This window comes from Sceloporus occidentalis, unplaced genomic scaffold (assembly GCF_023333645.1).
Source record: "Sceloporus occidentalis isolate IW3139 unplaced genomic scaffold, rSceOcc1.0.p SCAF_8, whole genome shotgun sequence".
Classification (NCBI taxonomy): domain Eukaryota; kingdom Metazoa; phylum Chordata; class Lepidosauria; order Squamata; family Phrynosomatidae; genus Sceloporus; species Sceloporus occidentalis.
Window position 1 is genome coordinate 23,943,915 of NW_028316988.1, and position 25,169 is coordinate 23,969,083.

Sequence of the window (25,169 nt, forward strand, 5' to 3'; positions counted from 1 at the left end):
ACACACAGGCTAGGCTCCAAATAAATAACTTTGACTCTAAAAATACAAATATACACTTGTCCCTCTCTCTTCGCTAGGGTTAGGGGCGCAAGATCCCCATGAATATGGAAAAACCACAGATAACAAAAACACCATGTTTTTACCTGAGAGGACACCTCTCTAGGTCCTCCAATGCAACTCTGTGGTCAGCGTCCAACAAACACTGACCATAGAACTGCAATGGAGGAGCTTCTTTCTAGGAATCTCTAGGTCTTTCAGTGCAACTTTTAGTTAAAGTTGACCATAGAGTTGCACTGGAGGACCTAGAGATTCCTAGAGAGAACATATTAATCAAATCCGCAAATATCAAAGCCACAAATATGGAGGGATGAGTGTACTTTCTTCTGGTAAAACTACCTTTGCTCATGGGAGGAAGCAGGATTAATTTCCTGAGAGCAGGGCTGCAGAATTTATGCCGTTTGACACCCCCTTATCTGCCATCGCTCCATATTTAATTCTGGGATTTGTAGTCCTGTGAGGTATTTAGTCTGTAGACACAACAAACTACAAAATAGGGTTGCATGACAGTCGAAGTGGTGTCAGACTGCATCCGTTCTGCAGTGTAGATGCAACTCTGGTTGTCTGTGTTGGAAGATTTTTTTTTGCAATCTCTCTTCTCTCCCTTAGAAAAATTTTCCCGCATGCAAATCCTGCAGTCTCCCATACATTTTTTTGGGTTATGGGCCCAGACTCCTTTGTTCTAAACTGCTGCTCCTGTGGATCTTGCAGCTGCGACAAAGCCTTTACTACTCAAACTAAAGACAATGGCTTCTGCTAACAATGACCGCTGAAATATTATGTGGCACAAATTATAAAGCGTGGTCATGGGAAGTAATTCTACCCTGCACAAGAGCGCCAGCTCTCGCTTGGGACTCGTTCAGAGAGATGGCAAGAGGACTGACTCTTCTTGATCATGGAGGATCCATCCCCACGTGATGCAGTAACTGAAAGACCCACTAGGGGGAGCATCTGGGGAGGAGTTCGGTCTTTTCTTGCACTGAGATTCATGCAGAGACACAACAGGGAGGCCCTTTTCCTCAGGTGAGTCCTTTGGCCTCATGGGAACTCAAATCCCCCTTGCCCTTGAGGATTTTGCAAACTATAAAGGCCAGCCAAGCGCTGATTCCACCAGGCTGAGGCAACCAATAGCATTAGAAATTCATGGCTGATCTTTTCCTTTGCTGCCCTCCTCTCCTTTTTCTTTATTGCATTGCCTCTTGGTAAACCAGGCTGCGCAAAGATTGTCTCGCACCAATGATGTCAGTCCCTCAGATGTGAGAGCCTTTCCATGTGCAGAGCAGGGACCAATCCCTACAAAAGTTCATTAGAGCACACACACAAACGCACACACAAAACTTATTATGTTGTGAAATAATTTACAGGGCTTCCTCTTTTCTTAATATACTTTTGCAATATAACTCCTGCTGGTTCTTAATAACCGTGCTGCAGAGTTCATTCGGTGTTTTGGAAGGGGCTGAATCCGAAACGGTTGCAGTCTTGTTTTGCTAGTGACGTGGCATCTGTTTTTCTGTACTTATTTATATTTTATCTTTGGGTTTTGGTGGCCCTTGCAAACTTTGCACCAAAATACAGTTTCATGATGCGCTAGCTTTGCACGCGGAACTCTGGATTTATCTGTTAATTACTTTCTGGGGTTGACAAGGCAGCAAATTGTGAAAATGATGCAGTCAGCTCGATTTCAAAGAAGGTGAAGATTCCTACTTCCTTCTACAAAATAACCCCTTTTATTTAAAAAAAAATGCCCTTTCTTTTGGTGTTTTGCACACCCTCCAACTGCCCCAGATTTGCAGGGCAGCTCCAATTGTCATCCTGCTTCAGCTGCTTTTCAAATGTCTGGGTTTCTCCTTCCACTTTCCCCCTTTGTCCTGAATGTACTTCAACTGCTGCAAATTGAATTCAAAGTGAAAAAGTAGTACTATAGAGGAAAAGAGAAGGGCAGAGTCCTTCCCTTCCCAGTAAACTCAGGCATATTGCAGATACAATGGATGGCTAAAAAGACAAATAAATGGGTCTAAAAAGAAACCAAGACAGTTCTCCCTAAAACCCAAGATGGCTAAACTGAGGTTGTTGTTCTTTGGACATATCACAAGAAAACATGGCTCGCCGGATGATAATGCTTGATTACAGCTATTTATGGATTCTGGGTATCATGGGTAATGGATAATTTGTGTCTGTTGTTGTTGTGTGCTTTCCAAGTCGTGTCCGACTTACAGCGACCCTAAAACAAACCCACCGCAGGGTTTTCTTGGCAAGTTTCTTCAGAAATTTGCCCTTGCTAGCCTCTGAGGCTGAGAGAGTGTGACTGGCCCAAAGTCACCGAGAATCAAGAAAAAGCAGTTTTACTTTAAAAATTTACAGCGGAGTTGTCACAATAACAAGGTGAAATAAAATATAGAAAATGTTTAAAATAATGGGTGAAGGGCGTCATAGTCACTAATATGTACACAATATAGCGAAAACAACAACAGGAAAACTAACAATCATGTTTAGATCCCTCATAAACATAATCCATACTCAAATGAAATGGTCCAACATTTGAACTGCAATGAATTTTTAAAAAATCACCATGTACGTTCATTTGGAGGCTTGAGAATTAGAATTATTATTAGTGATGCCTAATAATGATAATAAATGTTAGCAGACAGGTGATGGGTCACTTTTGAAGGCCTTCTTTACTGTAATAATTGTTGAATGGGAATATGCTGCCGGGGTGAAGGCGGTGGGCCTCCCTTCTTTGGAGGTCTTTAAACAGGTTTGCAGTCCACCTTTCAGGAATCCTTTAGCTCTGGATCTGGCATGGCAGAATGGGGTTGGTCTGGATCAGTGATTCCCGATCTCTGGTCCTCCAGAAGCCACAGCCATTTTGGCCAAAAGTCAGGAATTCTGGGAGCTGAGGTCCAAAACATCTTGAGGACAAAGCTTTGGGAACTGCGGGGTCTTGTATGGTTCTTGGGGATCCCTTTCAGCTCACAGTCTCTTATGAGTGCGCCAGCAACTCCTGTGTTTGTCTATGGGTACTTCTACACTGTAGATATAATGTGGTTTGATGCCACGTTAAGTGCTGCGACTCAGTGCTATAGCATCCTGGGATTTGCAGTTTTCCAAGGCCTTTAGCCTTCTCTGCCAAGGAGCGCTGGTGCCTCAGAAAACTACCAATCCCAGGATTCTGTTGGATGGATCCATGGCAGTGAAAGTGCTGTCAATCCATGTTATTTCTGCGGTGTAGATGCACATGTCCTATAACAACAACAAGTCAAGGGGCTGGAGATGTTGATTTCCCTCCAAGGCTGTTTCATAACTTGCCTGGAATTGGCATTAACCCCCATTTCTATAACAAGCAACCCCCCTTCCTCTCTCTCTCTGAGTCTGTCCCCAGCTGCTCCCTTTCCTCCCTCACTATCCCTTACTTGCCTTTCCCACCCATCTTGCCCCTTGGATGCCTGGAGTTAGACAGTATGGCCCATCATCCACCCAGAGGGGCACATGGCGACCCTTGGAGCAAAGCAAGGAGGGCCACCGTTGGGGGCCTTGAACGCCCTTTGACCCTTCTGGCATGAGATACACACGCATATATACGTATATATTGCAAAGGGAGGAGGAAAGGGGAGCAGCCCAGTGAGTGGGTAGATTGGTTTGCAAGGGAGCAACCCACCCACCAAGCAAAATGATAGATAGATAGATAGATAGATAGATAGATAGATAGATAGATAGATATTTGCAAAGGGGGGCAACCCACCCACCAAGCAAAATGATAGATAGAGATTTGCAAAGGGGAGCAACCCACCCACCAAGCAAAATGATAGATATAGATTTGCAAAGGGGGGAAACCCACCCACCAAACAACTAGATGATAGATAGATAGATAGATAGATAGATAGATAGATAGATAGATATTTGCAAAGGGGGGCAACCCACCCACCAAGCAAAATGATAGATAGATAGAGATTTGCAAAGGGGAGCAACCCACCCACCAAGCAAAATGATAGATATAGATTTGCAAAGGGGGGAAACCCACCCACCAAACAACTAGATGATAGATAGATAGATAGATAGATAGATAGATAGATTTGCAAAAGGGTGCAACCCACCCACCAAACAACATGATAGGCAGATTTGCAAAGGGGGGAAACCCACCCACCAAACAACTAGATGATAGATAGATAGATAGATGATAGATAGATAGATAGATAGATAGATAGATAGATTTGCAAAAGGGTGCAACCCACCCACCAAACAACATGATAGGCAGATTTGCAAAGGGATGAGTAAAGGGGACCCCCCCTCCAAAAAGACCTCTCTCTCTTTTTCTCTGGGGGTGGTGGTTTTCTCCCCTTCCTTCCCTCTTCCCTTTGCCATTTTTTGTTTAAAATCCCCTAAGAAGCCCTAAGTCCCTTCCCACCTAAAAATATGAATGGATGTTCCCCCGGTCCCCACATTTGACCCCAAAGCTTTTCCTTTTCTGTAACTTCTTTGCTGGGTCTGCTGCCCCTTTAAGAGAAGGGAGGGACCCAGGCGAGAGAGAGAGAGACCCCCTCCTCCTTCTCCTTCTTCTTCTTTTTTTTTCTCCCCTTCCTCCCTTCCCTTCCCTCCCTCCCTCCCTCCCTCAGCCCCGAGAGTTGCAAACCAGGAAGGGAGTTCACAGTATCATACGGGGCTTTGCATCTACTGTTACAGTAGGGGCAGGAAGAGCAAAGAGAGAGGAAGGAGGGAAGGAAGGAAGGAAGGAGGGAGGGAGGAAAAGAAAAGAAGCAAGGAGGGCTCCCTGGCTCCAGAACTGACTCTAAAAACTCCAAGGCACCCCTTCCTCCTCCCTCCTGCCCCTTCCCCAAACCTCCCAAGACCAACAAGGTAAGCAGAGAGACTTTGCATTGATATAGATACACACACATATATATTGGGGGGATCTGTTTCTCTTTTGGGGGGATCCAGGGGGTCTTGAACCCCCCTCTGAGCAGTTTCTAAGAGTTGCATTTTTGGATCCTCCTAACTTTGGGCGAATCGCTCTGCTGCTCCTGTCATATATATATATATATAATTGTACTTTTTCCTGTGTTAGAGGAAAAGGGGGGCTGCGTTGGCTCTGTTGGTGTTTTGAGGTGGGGGGGGGCCGTGTCTGTATATGTAACACACACAGCCCTTTCCCCTTGGAAGGAAGAAGCCCCCCAGATGTGTGGGTTTTTATTTTAATCCTATTCCTTGGGGGGTGTTTCTGGGGGAGGTTGGGAAGGAAGGTGAAGGTGAAAGGCGGTGGGTGGGCGATGCTTGCCCTGAAAACGAGTGGGATCGGGGAGTGTTTGCCAGGGCTGTGAGGGAGGGTCCCTGGTCCCTCTGCCCAAGGGCTGGTGGTGCAGAGGCTGCTTGGTTTTGTGGGGCTGAGGGCCAGAGAGAGAGGCAGCCCCCCTGGCCCTCCGCCTCCTGATTCCTTGCTGCGTGCCTACGTTGTACTTGCTCTGGGAGCTGGAGGGGGAGCAGGATGTGTGTGAGTGTGTGTTTTTGAGGGAGGGGGCTCGCAAAACCCAGGAAAGGGGGAACTCTCTCTGGCTTTCTGGGAGTTGTAGTCCCCTCGGGTCCCCCGGCCTGCAGGTGCAATGGAGGCGGGGACTACCTCTCCCGAGATGCACCGCGGCGCCTTTCCCGGGAGGCGTTGTTGAGCGGCGGCGGCGGCGGCCAATCAGGAGCCGGCCTCCGCTTCTGCCTTCTGCTGTGGCCAATGGCGGCGCGGGAGTGCAGGGAAGGGGCGGGGAAAGGGAAGAGAAGGCGGCCGAGGGCTCGAGCGGGGCCAGCGGCCGCCCCTCCCCCGGGGGAGAGGTGGGGTCCCCGGGCGCGGCGAGCCAGGAAAGGCCGGGGATGTGAGGCCTAGTGCAAGGCCCGGGCGGGGCTTCGCCTGGTTTCACCTTCCTTCTCTGACTCACCGTGGGGGGCTAGGAAAGGCAGAGGAGGCCGGCTCCAGGCCCTGGGGTCCCTCAGAGCCCCTTTAGGGGGAAATTGACCTCTTTTAGAGGAGAAGCAAGCCAGGAAATGTATAGGAAGGGTCACAAACGTGTGGGAAGAAGATAAACGGTTTCTTTGCTGTACTTAGTGGGCAAAACATGTGCCAGAGGGCAGATTGGGGTGGGGGGGTGAGGAAAGAAAAATATTAATTAGGAAAGCCTTATCAGTTAAAAGTATTAATTAGAAAAGCCTGTCAGGAGCTGAACAGCTAAAAGGGCTGAACTTTAAAAGCCAGCAATTCTTAAGTTCCAGGGTGCATCTACACTAGAAATGATTCAGTTTGACACCACTTTCAGTGATGTAGCTCCTTAATCCTAAGGAGTCCTGGGATTTGTAGTTTTACAAGGAAATAAAGCAGTTTTGGCACCACTTGAACTGCTGTGACCCAAGTCTATATGGAATCCTGGGATCTGTAGTTTTACAAAGCCTTTCCCTTTCTCTGCCTGGGGCTGCATCCACACTGGAGAAACAACCCGGTTTGGCACCGCTTTAACTTGTTGTCTGGCTCAAGGGCCCCACAACAAACTCCAACTCCCAGAATTCCATAGCCTTGAGCCAGGAAAGAGTTAAAGCGGTGCCAAACCGGGTTATTTCTCCAGTGTGGATGCAGCCAAAGCCGAGCCATGTCAGTTAAAGTGTTGTCAAACTGCGTTGTTTTTACAGTGTAGATGCCCTCCTAGGTGCCATCCTTTCCACTCTCTCCAGATTGGTTTTAAAAACCTTCCCCTAAACCTTCCAAGAATAAACAACACATTTTGGGGTCAATACAGAGAGGGGGGGGATGGATTGCTTTTAGTGCATCAGGATGCTTTAACTGCTGGACCGCCTTGTTAAATATTATGTTGTTTATGTCTTGCTCTTTTTTGTTGTATTCCTGGTGCTTCCTCCCCCATTTGGTTCCTAAGGAATCAGCCACTTTTGCAGTGACCTTGTTTAATCCTGCCTGTTAGTAGTTTTCTTTTTGCTTTAAAGCTGGGTTTTCCCCCAACTCCCTCCTCTGTCTTCTAAGACCACAAAATATGACTTTTAAGAAATGCATTGGGTGAGTCGCTTGATATGGAGAGCTAGTAACTTTTGTAGGCCACGTAAAAGCTAAAAGTCGTCAACCAGGAAGTTTCCCGTTTGTGTTTTTTATTCTTAAATTTATTTATCTTTGTTTTTAGCCCATCAGGGAGATCAGGGGAACATACACATGAATATGGCTGCATCTACACTGCAGAATTAATGCAGTTTGATACTGCTTTAACTGCCACGGCTCAGTGCTTTGGAATCTGGGATATGTAGTTTGGTGGGCTATTTAACTGTCTCTGCCAGAGAGCTCTGGTGCCCCAGCTGATGACAAATCCCAGGATTCCATAGCATGGAGCCATGACAGTTCAAGTGGTGTCACTGCATTCTGCAGTGTGGCAGCATCCTCTATTATCCAGCACGCTTGCCACAAGCCTATAGCCACATCAGCCCTGTGAGGTGGGTTACAAAGTACAAGAGGCAGTTAAATATCTTGCTTAGTGACCTTTATAGCTGGTTGGATTTGAACTTGGGTTTTCTAGGGGGCATCTGGGGAAGTCACTGATTTGAAGGTTGGGAAGCGATTTTTCAAAGTCCAAAGTATTCTCATCCTAAATTTTTGGGATCAAGAAAAGATTGATCAAAATATCTTCTTTTAAGGTGACAGCAGGGAAAGAATGGTATTGGCTACCAGCCTTGCATTCTGTAAAGTTGTTGGGTTTAAAATCTTTAAGAAAAGTGGTTCCATTTTACCACCACCTTGTTATCTGCTTTGTGTCCATAAATCTAGCTCTTCATGAAGGGATTTTATTGAATGCTGACCAGGAATGTCTTGAATTTGAGTTTTGCCTTTCCGGTGACCTCAGTTAGCCTCTACTGAGCATGATAGTAATAAAATGGCCTACCTTTAAGGATGGCTTGGAGAAGGTCTGCAGAGCAGCTGGCTTGCTAGGAAGGGGCTGTAGTGTCAATAGCCTAGTGCTGTAATCCCATGCCTGAAGCCAAAACCTGGCTGGACAACACTATATATATGAAAGAGATCTGGTAGTCTTAGTAGACCACAAGCTGACCACGAGTCAATAGTGTGAAGCAGTCACTTAAAAGGCCAGTATGATCCTAGGCTGCATCAGTAGTGTCTAGATCATGGAAAGTAATAGTACCACTATTCTGCTTTGGTCTGACGTCACCTGGAATCCTGTGTCCAGTTCTGGGCACCACAATTCAAAAAGGATGTTGAGAAGCTGGAGCGTGTCCAGAGGAGGACAACCAAAATAGTGAAAGGATTGGAAACCATAAAGCCCTATGAGGAGCAGTTTGGGAGCTGGGTACGTTTAACCTGGGGAAGAGAAGGTTAAGAAGGGACGTAACAACCATATTTCAATGCTTGAAGGAATGTCATATTGAAGATGGAGCAGGTTTTTTTCTGTTGCTCCAGAGACTAGGGCAGGGAGGATTCAAACTACAGGAAAAAGAGAATCCACCTAAACATTAGGAAGTACTGCCTGATGGTAAGAGCTTTTTGACAACAGAATACATTGCCTCGAAATGTGACAGAGTCTCCTTCTTTGGAGTCTGTTTTTAAACTGAAGTTGGATGGCCATCTGTCACAGGGAGTGCTTTGCATGGCAGAATGGCGTTGGAGTGGACGTCTCTTGGGGTCCCTTTCAACTTTAGGATTCTGTGAGATCAAAATTCTAGGTTCAAACTGAGTCCTAAAATTTTGGGTGAACATAAATTGTTCTCCCTGTCTGTCTCTTCCTCCCTGTTCTTGTTGTGAAGTGTTATGTGCGTACCACACCAAGCTTCTTGTAGGAAAAGCAAAATGTAAACGTTGACAAGCCATCTTTATGTTTATTTAAAAAATACCTTTATTCAGTTAAAAAGCAGAAGAAACAATGGCAAAACAAACAGAGCAAAACAGAAACAACTGAATAAAGATATTTTTTTAAATAGGCAAGCAACTGAATAATTAATGTTTCCACTGACCATCAGCCGCTCACCAGGTTTACAACAATAGCTCTTTCCCAACCCTGCTTGCCAGGCCTGGGAGCTTAACCTGGGATTGTCTGCCTGCACTTTGATGCCGTTGAAGTTTGGCTTTTCCTTTACAGAAACTGTACTTTCTGGCCCTCATGGTCTTGAATGTAAGTTTGGTTGGAATGGTTTATACCATTTTATTTATTGCTGTCTTCCTGGATTGACAATGTCAGCAGGCTGGAGGTTGTTCTTTCTAGCCTGTGAGAGATTCTGGGGAGTTCTTACTGCAATCTTGGGCTTATTGTATGTCAAAAGGAAGCTGCTGAGTGAGCAGGACCTCAAAGGACCCAGATCACTGTGAGAAGACCAAGTCTGGCTGATGGTGGGATCTTGCAATGTGTGCTTTTAGAAACAGGGGCATTAAATGGTACATACAGGTGGAGGAAGTCTGAAGAACCTTCATGTTTTGGATAACGGGTCCCCAAATCCCTTACTGGTGAGGATTCTAGTATGGCGATCCAAAATAATAGGTGGGCTGATTCCCCCCTCTCCTCATCCCTCCTGGAAGTAGGCTGTAAGAGAGAGAAAAAGCAGTGAAATTTGGTTAGTGTTGGTTGTCTATGGCAAGGTTAAAAGCCAGTTTCTTTCTTTCTTTTCTTTAGGTGGGCTAGTGAGGGGAGGCAGAAATAACCAGTCTTGAGGTTGGAGCTCGACGGGGCTTGTAAAATCAGCCGCCTACTCCTCTCCTTTGATGAGGTAAGAATACTCCGTAGGCAGGGAGCTTTTGGAAACCAGAAGAGTAGGGACGGTTCTTGCTTTACGGGTTTGCCCGTGTTGTACCAGGGCTGGAGTCATCTCGTCCCTATTTTCGTTGGCAGAATGGGCCGGCCGCTGTTCACCTAACACCTGGGCCCACCTCATCTTCTCAGTAGCTTTCAGCAAGACAGGCTCTCTATGGTGGTAGTAAACTTAAGTCCAGCATTTGGAATTTACCAGTATTTAGTCAGAAAACCTCTCATTTTATGGCCTGAAGGGAGCAGGCCAAATGTGTGGACACTTCCCCATTCGTTGTCAGCTTTAAACGTATCACAGAACTGATGGTAGCAGTTCTTGGAACAGTTGCTCTTTGGGGGCTATGGCATCTCAGAATCAGGCAGCTGGAATGGGAGTTCTGAGATCTAAGGTCCAAAGAAGTAACTTTTCTGAGCTGTGGCTGGTGGACCCAAGGATAGGCGTATGCCCTCTGCTATCTACCTGCCTCAACCCAAAGCTTGAACTGTGTGAATTGTTCTTGAATAAAGAGGTTATACGGTAGACCCGTTGTGACCAAAGTCAGAACCAAGCCATTCTCCTTGTGATGAATATTATGCATTTCCTGGTAAGACTAGAACATCCAGTATTTCTGCCCAGTGTCAGGTACTGGTAATTGTGATACGGTGGTCAAAATAATCAGTGCAGTTCTAGGTTGCATTAACAGGAATGAATGTAGCCTCCAGATCAAGGAAAGTAATAGTGCCACTTTATTCATCTTTGGTCAGGCCTCATCTGGAATACAGAGTCCAGTTGTGGGCACCACAATTCAAAAAGGATATTGACAAGCTAGAATGTGTTGAGTAGGTACCTCAGATGGTCAAGCATTTGGAAAGCAGGCCTTATGAGGAGCAACTTAGGCAGTTTGGTATTCCTACCTTCTGCCCTGTGCAGAAAGATAGAATGAGACTAAGATACAAATGGATGGATTCAATTTACAAGAAAAGGTGTTCCGCCTAAACATTAGGAAGAATTTGACTGTAAGAGCTGTTTGAGACTAGAATAGACAGGGGATAATGGACAATCTTTTGGAGGTCCTTAAACAAAGGCTGGATGGGGCATCATTGGACCGTGTCAGCTCAGTCACGGATTCCTGCATGACAGGGGTTTGGCATAGATGGCCCTTGGGGGTCCATTCCAGCTCTAGGAGTCTATGATTCTATAATTACCATCAGTGCTGAGCCCAGCAATTTGTTGTGTAGAGGAGCCAGAACTGACAGAGTTGAACCCTTATGGTTTTTTCAATTGGCTGGGACTATGACATCCATAGGCCAACTCCAGGGTGAGGAACCGGTTGCTTTCCAGATACTGAGGGATTTGGATTCCCATAAACCCTGGCTAGGGGTGGCCAGATGGAAAGGGAACGGGAAGGGGTCTTTTAGCCACATCTGGAGGAATGCAGTTTCACCAGCATGGCAGCCTCCAAGGAACTACAGCTCCCCTCATCCACACTGGTCATTTTGCTGGGAGCCAAAAAGCGGTCTAATCTGGGGCAGCTTAAATGATTCAAGTTGGAAAATCTGCCTTAAAATTGTACTTTTCCATTTTAATTCAGGTTTTTTTGTTGTCAAGTGCCTTCAAGTTGACTTCCATTTTCTTGGCATGATTTATTCTGAGGAGGTTTTCCATTGTGATCCTCTGAAGCTCAGAGAGTCTGTCTTGCCCAAGGTTACCCAATGGGTTTTTATGGCTGAGTAGAGATTCATACTCTGGTCTCGCAGAATCCTAGGCCAAGAATCAAACCACTGCATTGCACTGACTCTCAATTGTTGTGTGTCTTTCCAAGTTGTACTGGCCTATGGCAACACCATCCTAGTGTTTTCCTTGGTGATCTTTCTGCACAGAAGGTTTACTGTGGCCTTTTTCTGAGGTTGAGAAAATATGAATGACCTCAGTTCACATAAAAGACTTCTGTGACTGGTCGGCATTCGAACCTTGGTCTCCCAGAGCCTAGTCCAACATGCAGCCTCTCTGCCACACTGACTCTGTTTTTATTTCAGTTAATCACTGATATCAGTTGGCTGACAGTATACATCAGGAATGGGCAACTTCAGTGGGTCCAGGGATCAGTTTTGATCCCTGGGTTACTCTGGGAGCCACAGTGGGCTGCCATAAATGATAAAAATCTGAAAGTGTCCAGGATTCCTCTTCTGTTTATAAAATGGCTTTTTAATGTTAAACTCTAGAGGAGGGTCCTGGAAACCACAAGGGAGGCTCAGTCCATCCTTTCTTTTTTCCAGGAAAGGATGATCTGGGGATGCTGGAAGTTTCTGATATAAGTAACTGAAATAGAAAAAGACAGGATGGGAGAATGAGATGAAAACGAAATGTGCAATGTTGGGCATGGGATGGGCAGGTGGGATGCTTTTAGAAAGGTCCTATTTGGTATCTCCCGTGCCAAAGAAAAATAATTTTGCAACCCTCAGGACCAGCATCACGGAGATCCTGCAACGGTCAGAGGTTTTTGCCATTCGTTCAATAATTTATAGTCCAAAGGCAGTGCAGCCCAGGTCTTCTCCATCCACAGGGAGCACCAGAAGAGAGCCAGAGAAGGAAGGAAGGAAGAACGGTTAGGATCCTAAATGGGGAAAAGCTGATTTTGGGGAAAGGGGCAGATGTGTCCCGTCTTGCCCGCTGCTGTTGCTGCTGCTGCTGCTACTGCCGCCAAGGGAGTTGGGTGGGGTCCCCTTGTTTGCATTAAGCCTTGAAGAGAGAGCTGGAGGTTGGGAAAGAGAAGAAGAGGGCGAGGAGGTGGGCGCTTTGCCCACTTTAGGGGATTGAGGCAGTGGCAGCCTCCTCCCTGGCGCAGAGCAGAGAGAGGGTGGGAACCATGCAAATTTGTCCTAGCTCTCTCTCTCCCTTCCCTTTCCCCCACCACAAATACACACACACACAGACACACACACACACACACACACTTTGGCACCCCAGCCAAGAGTGGAGGAGGCCTGCTCAAAGACTGATTGTTAAAGACGGTCCTCTCTCTCTCACACACTGCCCCTCCCCGAAATCTCCACCCTTCTTCCCTTACCCTCTCTCTCAGCCTGGACCTAAGTTGCTGAGACCCACAGTTCCTGTGGAGCTTTTAAAATGTGCAGGTTTTTACCCACCCCCCAATTTACTACCCTCTTGGGATCACAAGGGGCTGGGTCTCTTCCCGTCTTCAGCCATCTCCTTCTCCTTCAAGTGGAAAATCAGAACATTCCCTCTGTGTTTTGTATACACATTTTAGAGCTGTCATTGAGCATAAAAACCCACTAGTTGACCTTGGGCAAATCACACTCTCTCAGCCTCAGAGGATGGCAGTGGCAAACCTCTCTGAAGAACATGCCAAGGGAGGAGCCCTATGATAGGCCTTAGGGTGGCAGTAAGTCAAAAATGACTTGGAGCCACACAACAACATATACATTTTAATACATGTTATGGCTAACTAACTCCATGAGGTTTTCTACAGAGATCAGGTGATGTCTCCAGAGATTCTAGTGGGGCAGTACAGTAGTAGAGTTTACACTATTAAAATGCAGTTAAACAGATTATAATCTACTTTCCACATTTGTGGCTTTGACTTTTGCGGATTTGATTATTAGCAAATTGAATTAATTTGTTCTTTATAGAAACCTCTAGGTTCTCCAGCATGACTTTTCCAGAAGTTGACCGTAGAGCTGTGTTGGAGGATCTAGAGATTCCTAGAGAGGTCTTCTCTCTGGTAAAAAAGAATAGTTATTTTATTTGCGTTCTTCCCACTTTTATAGGAATCTTGTGCCCCTAACCCCAGCAAATAGTGTTGTTGTTGTTGTTAATAGTATTGCATAGTATTTAGAAATAATTTTGGGCAGTAAATATATGAAAATTTATTCATCAGTTTAAAAAGAATATATTCTGTAATCTCCCCAATTTTTCTGAGGAGGGGAGAGGAAAACATAGGGTGCTTTCTGGGTTTTTTTTCCCTAGGGGATTTCACAGGGTTCTGTAGCAAAGAACCCTAAAGGCCATTTAGACTTTTTTGCAGGAATCTACTGCTAAACCACTCCTAAAAGTTGGACAGTTAAACGGTTGATAAACTTCCACCTTCCAAGGAAGTCCTTTCCACAGTCAAAACAATTGGCTCTGCCAGGAAAAAAGTTTTCTTAATGTTAATCTGGAATCTCCTTTCTCCTCAAATGACCAGAAAGGAGATTGTAGCTAAATATCAAGGCAGGTTATTTCTTTTCTTTTTCTTTACCACTTCTATCCTGACAAACAGAAATAAAGCCGTTTGTCTCTCCCGCTCCTCTGAAGATCTTTTTTTCTTTTTGCTTAATTTTCCAAGCTTCATTTCCCGGATTTTGCTTTTCAGGAAGGGGAGAGGAGGGGTGGGCAGCTGGGTGGGACGCCAAATGACAGGGCAGAGTTCCTAGGAATTTCTTCACAGACTCATCTCCCTCCCAGAGTTAAATTTTTTACACTCCATGTTATGTCGGGAAAGTCAGAACTGCTGCTCACTTGCCATGCGCCAGGAGCGAAGACGCATAGAGTCACAAAGTTGGAAGGCACCCCAAGGGCCATATAGTCCAACCCTGCGCCATGAAAGAATGGGCAAGTAATGGACTTTTGAGAGATGCCCTTCCAACCGACATTTAAAGATCCCTAAAGATGGAGAGTCCAGCACCCTCTGAGGCAGTCTGTCCCACTATCAAACAGCTCTGACCTTCAAGACGTTCTTCCAAATGTTTAGGTGGAATCTCTTTACTTGTCATTTGAATTCAATGGTTTGTTTTCTAGTCTCTGGAGGAGCAGAAAACAAACTTGCTTCATCTTCTACCCCAATGGCGTTTCAGGACCAAGGGGAGAGTCAAACCCAGGTCTCCTGGAGTCCTAGTCCATCTCTCAACTTGAATTCAAAAACTACACCAACCTGGTTTAGTTGTATGGGAGGATTTTTTAAAAATAACACCTCTCCGCCTTTTCCATCCCATAAGTTATAATGAAAATGAAGTGTACAAAACCCAGGGCCCACAACCAAACCCCTGGGATTCGCACCCACCCCCAGGCCTGTTCCTTCGTAAGCCTGTGGAAATTTCCTATAAGGTGCTTCTCCCACCCGCCTGCCGTTAGTCAGCCCCCGGCCCATCCCTTTGTGGCTTTCTGCCAGCGCATGCCAGTGTGCCAGGGGTTGAGATTGAGCCAGAGCTGCTGTTTTCATTTTTGTGGGAAATTCTCCTTTCAAGTGAAAGAAGAAGGTGCAGGTTCTCCAAAGGTGGATGTAGTATATTCTGAGGTATAGCCAGCAAAAGGAGCTTTTTGAGAAATAAAATATCATTAGACCCACTTGTTTACATGGGGAGGGGAGGTGGGCCACATCCGGTCTCTGGCCGTTTTGTGGCCCTTGGGGTCTCAAGACTTCCTGAACCACATTTTCTTTGCACTGAAAAGCAGTAGCCTCTCAAGCTCAAAGCAACGGCTGCTGATCATCTTCTCCCTAATTTGGTCTTCACAACAACCCTGGGAGGTAAGCCAGGCTGAGGAAAAGAGAAAAGTGACCCTGGGTCACTGCATTTTTGCAGCCCAGTGAAGATTCAGACCTCCCCACATCCTGATCCAGCGATGTAGCCACTGGTCCTCCAGGTTTTATAGCATTGCATCCCCCGTTATTCCTTTCCTGCTGTTATACTGACTAGGGATTTCTGTTATAGTCCAGTAATTTCTGGAGTGCCCCATGATGGCCTCTTTCAGCTCAAATCTGCTACCTTACATACACTAAATGCAGGCCTCATTTGCAGGGCTGTCATCAGGTTAATGACTATGAGCCAGGTTTGGCAGGTATAAGGAACAATAAGACATGGGACATAAATGTAGAATCTTGTGGAATGATACCATATAATCACATTGCTCTCCTAGACCAGGGATGCTGAACTTGCAATCTTACTGGACCCTAAATCCCTTCAGTCCCAGCCACAGGTGATGGGACATGCTATGGGTTCCCTCCATTTGAGCTGGACTGGGTGACCTTTGGGGAATCCCCATCCAGTGTCTGTGATTGCAGCCGCGCAGGTCTTAATTTGTAAACGTGGGCTGTGTGGGGCTTGGAAAGGGCCTTGCCTGAAATAAAAGGCACCCCACATTCCTGGGCGATGAAACCAACAGTCTTGGCTCCGGATGGCATCGGAAGGGGAGGCTTGGCATGGGGAGGCGCCCGGGTGGGGGAACGGGTTTGGAGACCGGCTCCCCTGTTGCGACACCTCTCCACAAGCCATGAACCCACTTTGCTTCCCTCTTGGCATGGGGAAAAGCCTCCGCGGTGCCCTCCTGGGGAGCTGATCAGCCGGACAGACCAGATTTCCCTTGGCACTGGGCTTCGCCCACTTTCGTGCCATACAGCAATTTGGGGGGAAATTGGTGGGCCTTTCTTCAGCAAGGATTTGCCCCCATGGCTGAAAAAAACCACCAGTTTTCTTTCAAGGCCATAAAACCTTTGGAGATTTGATATCTCTACTAATTCACAGAGCCTCTAATATTTATATATACATATGTATTGCTTTTGTTTCTCTCTGATTGTTCCTCGCTTTACCTTCACCACAACCCAGCGAGGGAGGATGGCAGTAACAGTCCTTTTTTTCCTGCAGGAACCTCCCTTTATCTTCACAACAACCCTGTGAGGAAGGGTCAGGCTGGAAGGAAGAGAGCGTGAACTGTTCACAGTCACTGCACTGAGCATTTTTCATGGCTCAGTGGAGATTTGAGCCTGGATCTTTCCAGCCAGCAATGAAGCCATTTTGCAAGGAATTTCTTTCTAAAGATATGCCCAGGGGGTCTATCTGCATTGTGCAAGTACAGTAGTTTGATTCCTCTTTAGCTGCCATGGCTCCATCCTGTGGTATCCTAGGATTTGTGGTTTGGTGAGACACCTAGAATTGTGTGCTTTTTTCCCCTGAACCAGAGCTCTCTGACAGAGAGTAGTGGGGGGATACAGAGCGTGGTGTTTTGGTTTGAGCATTGGACTATGACTCTGGAGAACTGGGTTCGATTTCCACTTTGCCATGCCGCTGGGTGGCCTTGGGCAAGTCACACACTCTCAGCCTCAGAGGAAGGCAAAGGCAGTCCTCCTCTGAACAAATCTTGACAAGAAACCCCTGTAATAGTTTCTCCTTAAGATCCCTATAAATTGGATAATTTGATGGCCCTTGAGATCTCTTCCAACTCTGATTCTAGTCTTCATGGGTCCCAAAAAGCTTGCTTTCTAGGGCTGATGATAGCTGCAGAGACCATTTTGAAAGTAAAACCTTGCAAAGTCTCCCAAGGGAGTGAGCTAAGATTTTCCCAGGGGTTGAGGGCTGGATAGAGAATGTCGGGGTGGAGCCAAACGCCAAACCTGTTTCCCGTGGCAAGCCCAACCCAAATGTACAGTGCAGAAAATTACACACAGCAAGAACATTATTCCTGGGTGGGAGTCTGGGATGGGCAGTCTCCTAGTCCTGATGAAGGAAAAACTCACCCAGAGAGGCTCCGGGCATCTTGAAGGGGGAAAACAGGTTTGTGTGGTGCTGTGAATGAGGCGCACGTGGAAATTGCAAAAGAAAGAAGCCGAAGGAAAGTGAGGTTGATTCACGCCGCTGGTGCAGATTGCAGAATTGCTGGAGAATCGAAGGATTCCCTCTTACACGTGTCATTGTAGAGGTGTTTCTTTTTTTGTTTCAAAAAATGAACTAGATTTCATAGGGGGATGTGGCCCCTATGAAAGGAAGCCCACAATGTAAGGAGAAGTGACTATTGCCTTGTGTGTTTATGCTTGTGTTCTGAGAATAAAACTGGAGGAGCTCAACTATGAAGTGATCTCCAATGAGTTTTGCATGCAGATGGTCCCTTGTTTTTGCTTTTTTGCATGCATGCATAGATTGCCTTCCAATCGACTTATGGTGTGAATTTCACAGCGTCTTCTCAGGCAAGGAGTCCTCAGAGAGATGGTTTTGCCAGTTCCTTCTTCTGCAGTACAGCACATGGTATTTGTTGATGGTCTCCCATGCAAGTCCTAACCAGGGATGTCCCTGCTTGGCTTGCAAGATCAGACAGGATCTGGTGCCTTCAGGGTATTTAGGCCTTTGCTTTTGTAGTGCCTAGCAATGCCCTGCTCGATTTTCTGCAAAGGGACGGTGTCCAAGACAGTGGGCTGTATCAAACTGGCTGGCTACTTCTTCATTATTATTTCTTTCAATGAAAAAGAGAGAAAGTTTTAAGCCTCCGTTTGTCTTTCCTATGAAGGCTGCTCCCGGCTGCTGCTGCGTTTCCAAAGGTCTCTGCAGAGCCCCGGGTGAGGAGAGGCCAGCTTGTTCCGACCTGCCTGTGCCATTCCAGAGGGAGTGAAAGCTGCTGCATTGGTGGGCAGGATGGGCTTAGGCGGCCTTCCTCCGGGGCTGCGGACGTGTGGAACGGAGAGGGAGAGGAGGACATCCGGCAGCCTTTCCGAAAATGCAGCTGGGTTACCCCTATCATTCACAGCCCCAGCGACAACAGCCCCCCAGAGAATGAGGGGCTCCTCCGTTCTCCTACTCTCCATCTCCTTCAATGTCTATTAATTAGCAATGCCAAATTTACTGTGGTGCAAAGCCTTCCATCACCACCAAGGAAATCATCAGGCTCCTTAGACAGAATATCCAATATGTTTCCAAGGGTAGCTGTGTTGGCTGTACAGCCAAGCAGAAAAAACATTCAAAAAAGATTGGGCCGACCAAAATGCACAAAATACACATTGCAAGCTTTCAAAGTTGCACTGGTTTCTTCATCAGGCAGATGCGCTAAAAATATTACAGAAGAAATAAAAGGAGGAGGTTAGAGTCACAGGCCTATATTTTTGCAAATATGTTGTTCTCAGTTAAGAGAATATGGAGGGATAGCCATGCAGACAAGAGGCCATTGCTTTTGTCTCCAGTCCGGGAAATAAAATCTAAACTTCATTCGTTTATATTTGGTTTATTCAAACAATATAGTTGCTTGCTTAACATTTCTGAACAAGAAAATGTCCCTGAATTCCTCTGCAGCACACCAGGCATTTAATATTCTTTGTGTTTTTATTGTTATTATTTTGAAGCCAGAGTTCGTATATTTCTATCATCTCAGACACTCCAGTTCCACAGACCTAGTTTGTTACATATTACATAGGACTTTAAGAAATTTTTATTGCTCAAAACTTTTAAACAAACATATTTGATGTTTTGTCTAAGAAGCCTGAGGATATACAAGGTGATGAGGAAAGAGTTCTGTATAAAGAGGTTTGGTGCAAATGGTTGGAAACACAATGAGCCACTGGTGGTTGGTGATCCCCCATGTCAGTGGGGCCATGAATCCATACCAGGTTTTGGTTAGATTTACATGAGCTCTCTGAGTGCTGAACTTGTTTAGGAAATAGGATTTAGCACCTTGGACAGCTCATGTTAAATCTGAATGAAAGCCTGGAGTGGATTCACTGCTGCAGTAATATAGGAGCTACTAGCTGCCACTTCAAGGGAGGGATCCATGCTTGGGAGAATCCTATCTTGACCAAGATTTATGGAACTTGGAGGATCCCATTCTGACCAGTATCTTATGGAGCTTGGAGGGATACCATCTTAACCAAGATCTTACGGAACTTGGGGGATCCCATCCTGACCAAGATCCCATGGAGCTTGGAGAATCCCATCTTAACCAAGATCCCATGGAGCTTGGAAAATCCCATCTTGACCAGGATCTCATGGAACTAGGAGAATCCCATCTTGACCAGGATCTCATGGATCTTGGAGCGCAAGATGGACCCCCTTGATTCTTCTTCCTTTCTTGGAACAGAATCTGTGTTATGTCTTTGTTTATTTTATTTTAAATGTTTTAAAATCAGAGCCATCTTGAACTCCTCAGTTCTGGTTAACTGAATCCACAGCTTTTCAATTGTCTCCCCCGCCCCCAAGGAACAGCTGCGTTTTGAAAAAGAGAAGGAGAAGGACATTGCTTTAACCCGGGACTTTAAAAAAACCAAACCAAACCCAACTTGCTGGAGGGAAGTGGGTGTTTTGATGTCGACACAGTTTGATGGGGCTTCCTCCAGCCGTCCACACACGATTCAGCTTGCACAAGGGGTCTCTTGTGCTTGCGGCGTGCGAAGTTGCCTTTCAAAGGCGGTTGAATCCCACAGCATCCCATGATCTGTGCCTCCTTCTCTCCCTTGGCACTCGTGGATGTTTCATGCTTCTATTTCCCGAGACCCCAGGGAGAGTTGGGGGTTAATCCTAATCTGGAAACCTCCTCTGTGTCCATTTTTTCCACCCCTGAGCACCATTGTGATGGTTTGGGGCAGGGGGAGGGCAATCTTGCCTGGAGAGACAGGACGATGACAGACTCGGGTGGCAGATGTAGGGCTGTGTTGTGTCTTGCACGCTGTATTGAAGGGAGACAGCCAGCTTGTAAACCACGTGTGACTTTTATTTGTGGAAAGAGCAGGGGGGCTGTGTACTATCTTTGCCTCAGGCAGCAAAATATCTTGGGTCTGCCCCAAAGGCAGCATTTAAAAATATCAGATGGCACAGTAGAGGAGCCTGTGTTTCCTTCTCTCTTTCCATTGCAGAAACCTTTCGAGTTGTTCAGACCAGTCTTTGCCTGCATCCACACTGCAGAAATAGTTTTGGCACCTCTTTTACTGCCATGGTTCCATGCTATGAGATCCTGAGATCTGTAGTCTTATGAGATACAGTGGGCCCTTGGGATATGCTGGGGTTTGGCTCCAGAACCCTCAACAGATAATAGAATCCGTGGATACTCAAGTCCCATCTCAAGTAGGGCAGCAAAATGGTGTCTGTTATATAAAATGGCAAAGTCAAGGTTTGCATTTTGGAATTTATATAGTTTTGGAATATTTTCAAGCCGTGGATGGTAGAATCCGTGGATAAAAAATCCGTGGAGGTGGAGGGCCAACTGTATTTAGCTTTCTCTGTCAGAAAGCACTGGTGCCACAACTACCCACAAATCCTAAGATCACATAGCATTGAACGATGACGGTTAAAGTGGTATCAAACTGCATTATTTCTGCAGTGCGGTTGCAGCCTTTCTTTCCCCCTGACTTACCTTACAGGGAATTTCAGCCAGGTAACAAGCGAAACCTTCCTCTTCAACAGAGCCCTTAAAGTCAGAAGAGCCCTCTCCACTTTTCACTGTGGTAACTTTCACTTGAAGCAGTGACCTGCTGAAATCTCCAGTTCTGGCCTTTAGCAAGGACTGTCAGAGCCAGAATGGATTGGGCATCATACCCAAAGCAAGGAGGAAAAGGAAAATATAACAGGCCAGAGTACCTGGCATCATTTTGTCCAAAACCCAACTTCTCGAATGCTCTTAAAAGAATCCCATTAATGGTAAAGAGGGAGAACATGAGGACTAGCGGCATGTTTGTGGGGGACAATTCCACCTTGGTGGGACTTTGCAAGAGTTAATTGGTTTTCCCAGCATCCGTCGCTCGGTGTGTCCTACAAGTTGTACCAGAATTACCTTTGGTTTTGTTCCCGCGTCAGCACAGAAGTGGGCGGGAAGCCAGTTTTTCCTCCCTGGATATTGCTAGGTCATAATAAGTAGGGCAGGGTGGTGGAAAGCTTGTGGGCTAATAAAGCCTTATATTTAAACTGGCAGTTTGAAAAAGAAAACACCAACCCAGGTTTCTAGCCCTCATGGTTGTAACTGAGAATTGGACAAAAAAAACCCACCAAACCCAGTTCTCAAAGCCTGGGTTTTGGTTCTTCTGGGCATTCCTTGGCCCACCCTTTCTGTGAATCAAAATATTCACAATAATGATTTGATTAGGTACTAATTTGATTTATCTGTCCGAGTTGCAGACTTCTGTCATCCTCAGCCCTAGAGAGAGTACATAAAGCAGGAGTATGGGAGGCATGTCATATTTTAGGATCTCCCTGAGACTATTCAAGCCCAGGAGATAACCCCTTTTAACAACAAGAGGTTGTTGTTAAACACCTTCCAGCTAGACGGGATGAGGAGAAAAGGAGGCACTGGGTAGCTATAAAAGAGCCTTTGTAAAAGGGAGCTTCATTGTCAGAGGATTTGAAAGCTGGAAGTGATTTCTGGTCACATCCTGTTTGGAATAAAAAAACTGAAAATGTGGCCCTAGAAAGCATTTTAGAGGAGAATATTTTGTGGTGGTGGTGGGGGGTTTGTAGTGCAGCTTTCCACAGTTGTCCACCCCTGCTGTATATAAGTAGTAATAGTTGTTTGTATGCGTATGTGTTTGTGTGTCTGTTCAAGTCACCTGTTGACTTAGCCCATGAATTTCACAGGGTTTTCTTAGGAAAAGAATCCTCAGAAGAGTTTTTGCCAGTTCCTGCCTTTGAAATAGAGCCTCCAGCATCTGATATTCTCTGATCGTCTCCCATCCAAGCCCTAGCCAAGGCTGACCCTGTTTAGCTTCCAAGATCAGAGAGGATCTTGTGCCTTTTGGCTACTGATTACTACTACTACTAATAATAATAATGATTGTGTTATGATCTGACCATTCATTTTCATTCTCCCTTCTCTCTCCTCCAGCCCTCTGGTTTCGGCATGGAGGGCGGTGTGGATGGCCCAATCGGGATCCCTTTTCCAGACCACAGCAGTGATATCCTGAGCAGCCTGAATGAGCAGCGTAACCATGGGCTGCTTTGCGACGTGGTGATCCTGGTGGATGGGCAGGAGTTCCCCACCCACCGGTCAGTCTTGGCGGCCTGCAGCGAATACTTCAAGAAGCTCTTCACCTCGGGTCTGGTGGTTGACCAGCAGAATGTGTATGAGATCGACTTTGTGACTGCCGAAGCCCTGTCGGCGCTGCTGGAGTTCGCCTACACCGCCACCCTTACTGTCAGCACTTCAAACGTCAGTGAGATCCTCAATGCCGCCACGCTGCTAGAGATCCAGGCGGTCAGGGACGTTTGCACGGATCTCCTCGAGAGGAAGATTCTGGCCAAAAATGACCAGATGGACACAGTAGATCAAATTGATCAAAGGAACCACCTCCGAGCAAAAGAGTACCTGGAGTTCTTCCAAAGCAACCCCATCAATGGCCAACAGGGCACTTTTCCGTGGACCAACCAAGACTTGCGAGACCTTCAGAGGCTCGGCCTCCGGGGGCAAGAAGGGGCCGAGGATGAACCGGAATGCAATGGCATGGACTTCTACCCGCAGGCTGCCACCCTCAACGACAGACCAAAGCTGAACGAATGCGACCCCGACAGCAACCATGGCATGTGGTTGGACCGGGAAGAGGACGAGGCCGCCCACGGACCCTTATTCCCACCCTCCCAGAATGGACAGTATGGTGGGCGTGTGGCGGGAGAGGATGAGGTGCCGCCGGCGGTTCAGCTGGACCAGCAGGAGGTGGGGAATTCCCCTGCCTTCGTCCCCGGGGCCGGGGAGGGCGAGGAGGCGGATGCTGCCCGGGAAGTGGATGGCCTGGCTGCCAGCGCCCTCCTGCAGCAGATGATGAATTCCGTGGGGCGGCAGCAGACAGAGGACGACCGCAAGGACGACGACGGGGTCATGGATTATTACTTGAAATATTTTAGCACTTCCCAAGAGGGCAGGGAATATCCCTCCTGGTCTCAAAAGGTGGAGAAGAAAATCCGAGCGAAAGCATTCCAGAAGTGCCCTATCTGTGACAAGGTGATCCAGGGGGCTGGGAAGTTGCCCCGCCACATCCGGACCCACACGGGCGAGAAACCCTATGAATGTAACATTTGCAAAGTTCGGTTTACGAGGTAAGGGCAGGCGGCGGGTGAGATCAGGGAACACCTTGAACCCTGAGCAGAGAATGGCAGTCTCTTAAGAATCCCTTTCCTGTAGCTTGAATCCATTGTTCCATGTCCTAGTCTCTTGAGTAGCAGAAAACACGCTTGCTCCATCCTCAATATGACATCCCTTAAAATATTGTTCTGTCTTCCCTGGTTCTTTCCTCTCCCAGAGTGAAGATACAGGAGCGTCTACTTGTCCCACTGCCAGCCCCCTTTTTCAATAACTCTGTCCTGATTATCGTAAGCTGCTACCTACATAGACACCCCTGTGCCCAACCTTTTCCATCACCTAATGTCAATACAGCGATGGCAAAAATAAATCAGCAGAAGATGGGAATGCAGTTACTCATAGCTTAAAGGCATCTGGTTACAGTACAGTGTTTTAGCTAGTTCTTGCTGTTACCTATGTGTTTATATACTTTTTTTCTTGTTGTTGTTGTTGCCTTGTGCCTAAGATGAGCCCATCTAAGGGCCTTCTTGGCAAGATTTCTTCAGAAGGGACTTGCCACCATTACCTTCCTCTTAAGGCCATAATCAGCACTTCAGATTGTTCCTGGAAGCTACTTGGATAGCTAAACAAACAGGGACCTTCCACTGATCTTGCTTTTCCTCATTTTCCCCATAGGCAGGACAAGCTGAAGGTCCACATGAGGAAACATACCGGTGAGAAGCCATACCTTTGCCAGCAGTGTGGGGCGGCTTTTGCTCACAACTATGACCTGAAGAACCACATGCGTGTCCATACCGGCCTGCGCCCCTACCAGTGTGAGAGCTGTTTCAAGACTTTTGTCCGCTCCGACCACTTGCACCGGCACCTTAAAAAAGATGGTTGCAATGGGATCCCTTCCCGTAGGGGACGGAAACCCCGGGTGAGAGATGCAGCCATCACGCCTGCCCAGGCCTCGAATCCTGACGATGGGAGCTTCGTGGGTGATGGCGACGGCGGGGAGGAGGCAGAAGAGTTGCAGGATGCCATCTTGCCGCAGGACAGCCTAGAACAGCACTTTGAGGATAACTCTCACGCCGACACGGTGTCAGGAAGTTTGAATGTAGCGGGGGGTTCGTCTGAGGGTAACACGCAAGAACTCGCCTAAACCAAAAAGTCAAAGCAAAACAACAACAACAGAAAAAGGTGTCACAAAATCTAGTTATAACTTTCCTCCAGTTCTTTTTGAGAGAGAAAGAGAGAGAGAAAATGCACACACACACACACATCGTTTCCTTTTACCCTTTTTTGTGGGGCGGGGAAAAGAAAAGTAAAAAATTAGCCTTATAGGTCTATATAATATATCTGTGTGATCTTCCCCATATTAACCAGTTGATCATAATAACTTCTCGTAGCCATGGATTAATTTTAAACATCCCCTCCCTCTTTGAAACAAGATCAGAAAGTGAGCAAAGTTTGGGCGGGTTGGGAAAAAGATATCTATAGAATATGAAATTAATCTTCCAGAATTTTAGTTAATGTATATATATATATATATGTATATATATATATATATATATATATATATATATATATATATAGACACACACGCACGTACACACACATAAATATTATAC

The 25,169-nt window shown here is 46.4% G+C and overlaps 1 protein-coding gene across 4 annotated transcripts; it reads left to right on the forward strand.

Annotated features, from left to right (window-relative positions):
• Window positions 1-1,054: 1,054 nt before the first annotated feature.
• Window positions 1,055-25,053, forward strand: ZBTB7A (zinc finger and BTB domain containing 7A). 4 transcript variants are annotated; one of them, XM_089537043.1, is made up of 4 exons: window positions 4,728-4,908; window positions 9,699-9,792; window positions 22,369-23,573; window positions 24,232-25,053. In XM_089537043.1, the coding sequence occupies exons 3-4, from the start codon at window positions 22,384-22,386 to the stop codon at window positions 24,698-24,700; spliced, it is 1,659 nt and encodes a 552-aa protein (XP_089393169.1). In that variant the 5' UTR covers window positions 4,728-4,908; window positions 9,699-9,792; window positions 22,369-22,383; the 3' UTR covers window positions 24,701-25,053. The 4 variants fall into 4 exon arrangements, with proteins under 4 accessions (XP_089393173.1, XP_089393169.1, XP_089393170.1 ...); XM_089537045.1 differs by lacking the exon at window positions 4,728-4,908 and adding an exon at window positions 8,547-8,567; XM_089537047.1 differs by lacking the exons at window positions 4,728-4,908; window positions 9,699-9,792 and adding an exon at window positions 1,055-1,080.
• The last annotated feature ends 116 nt before the right edge of the window (window positions 25,054-25,169 follow it).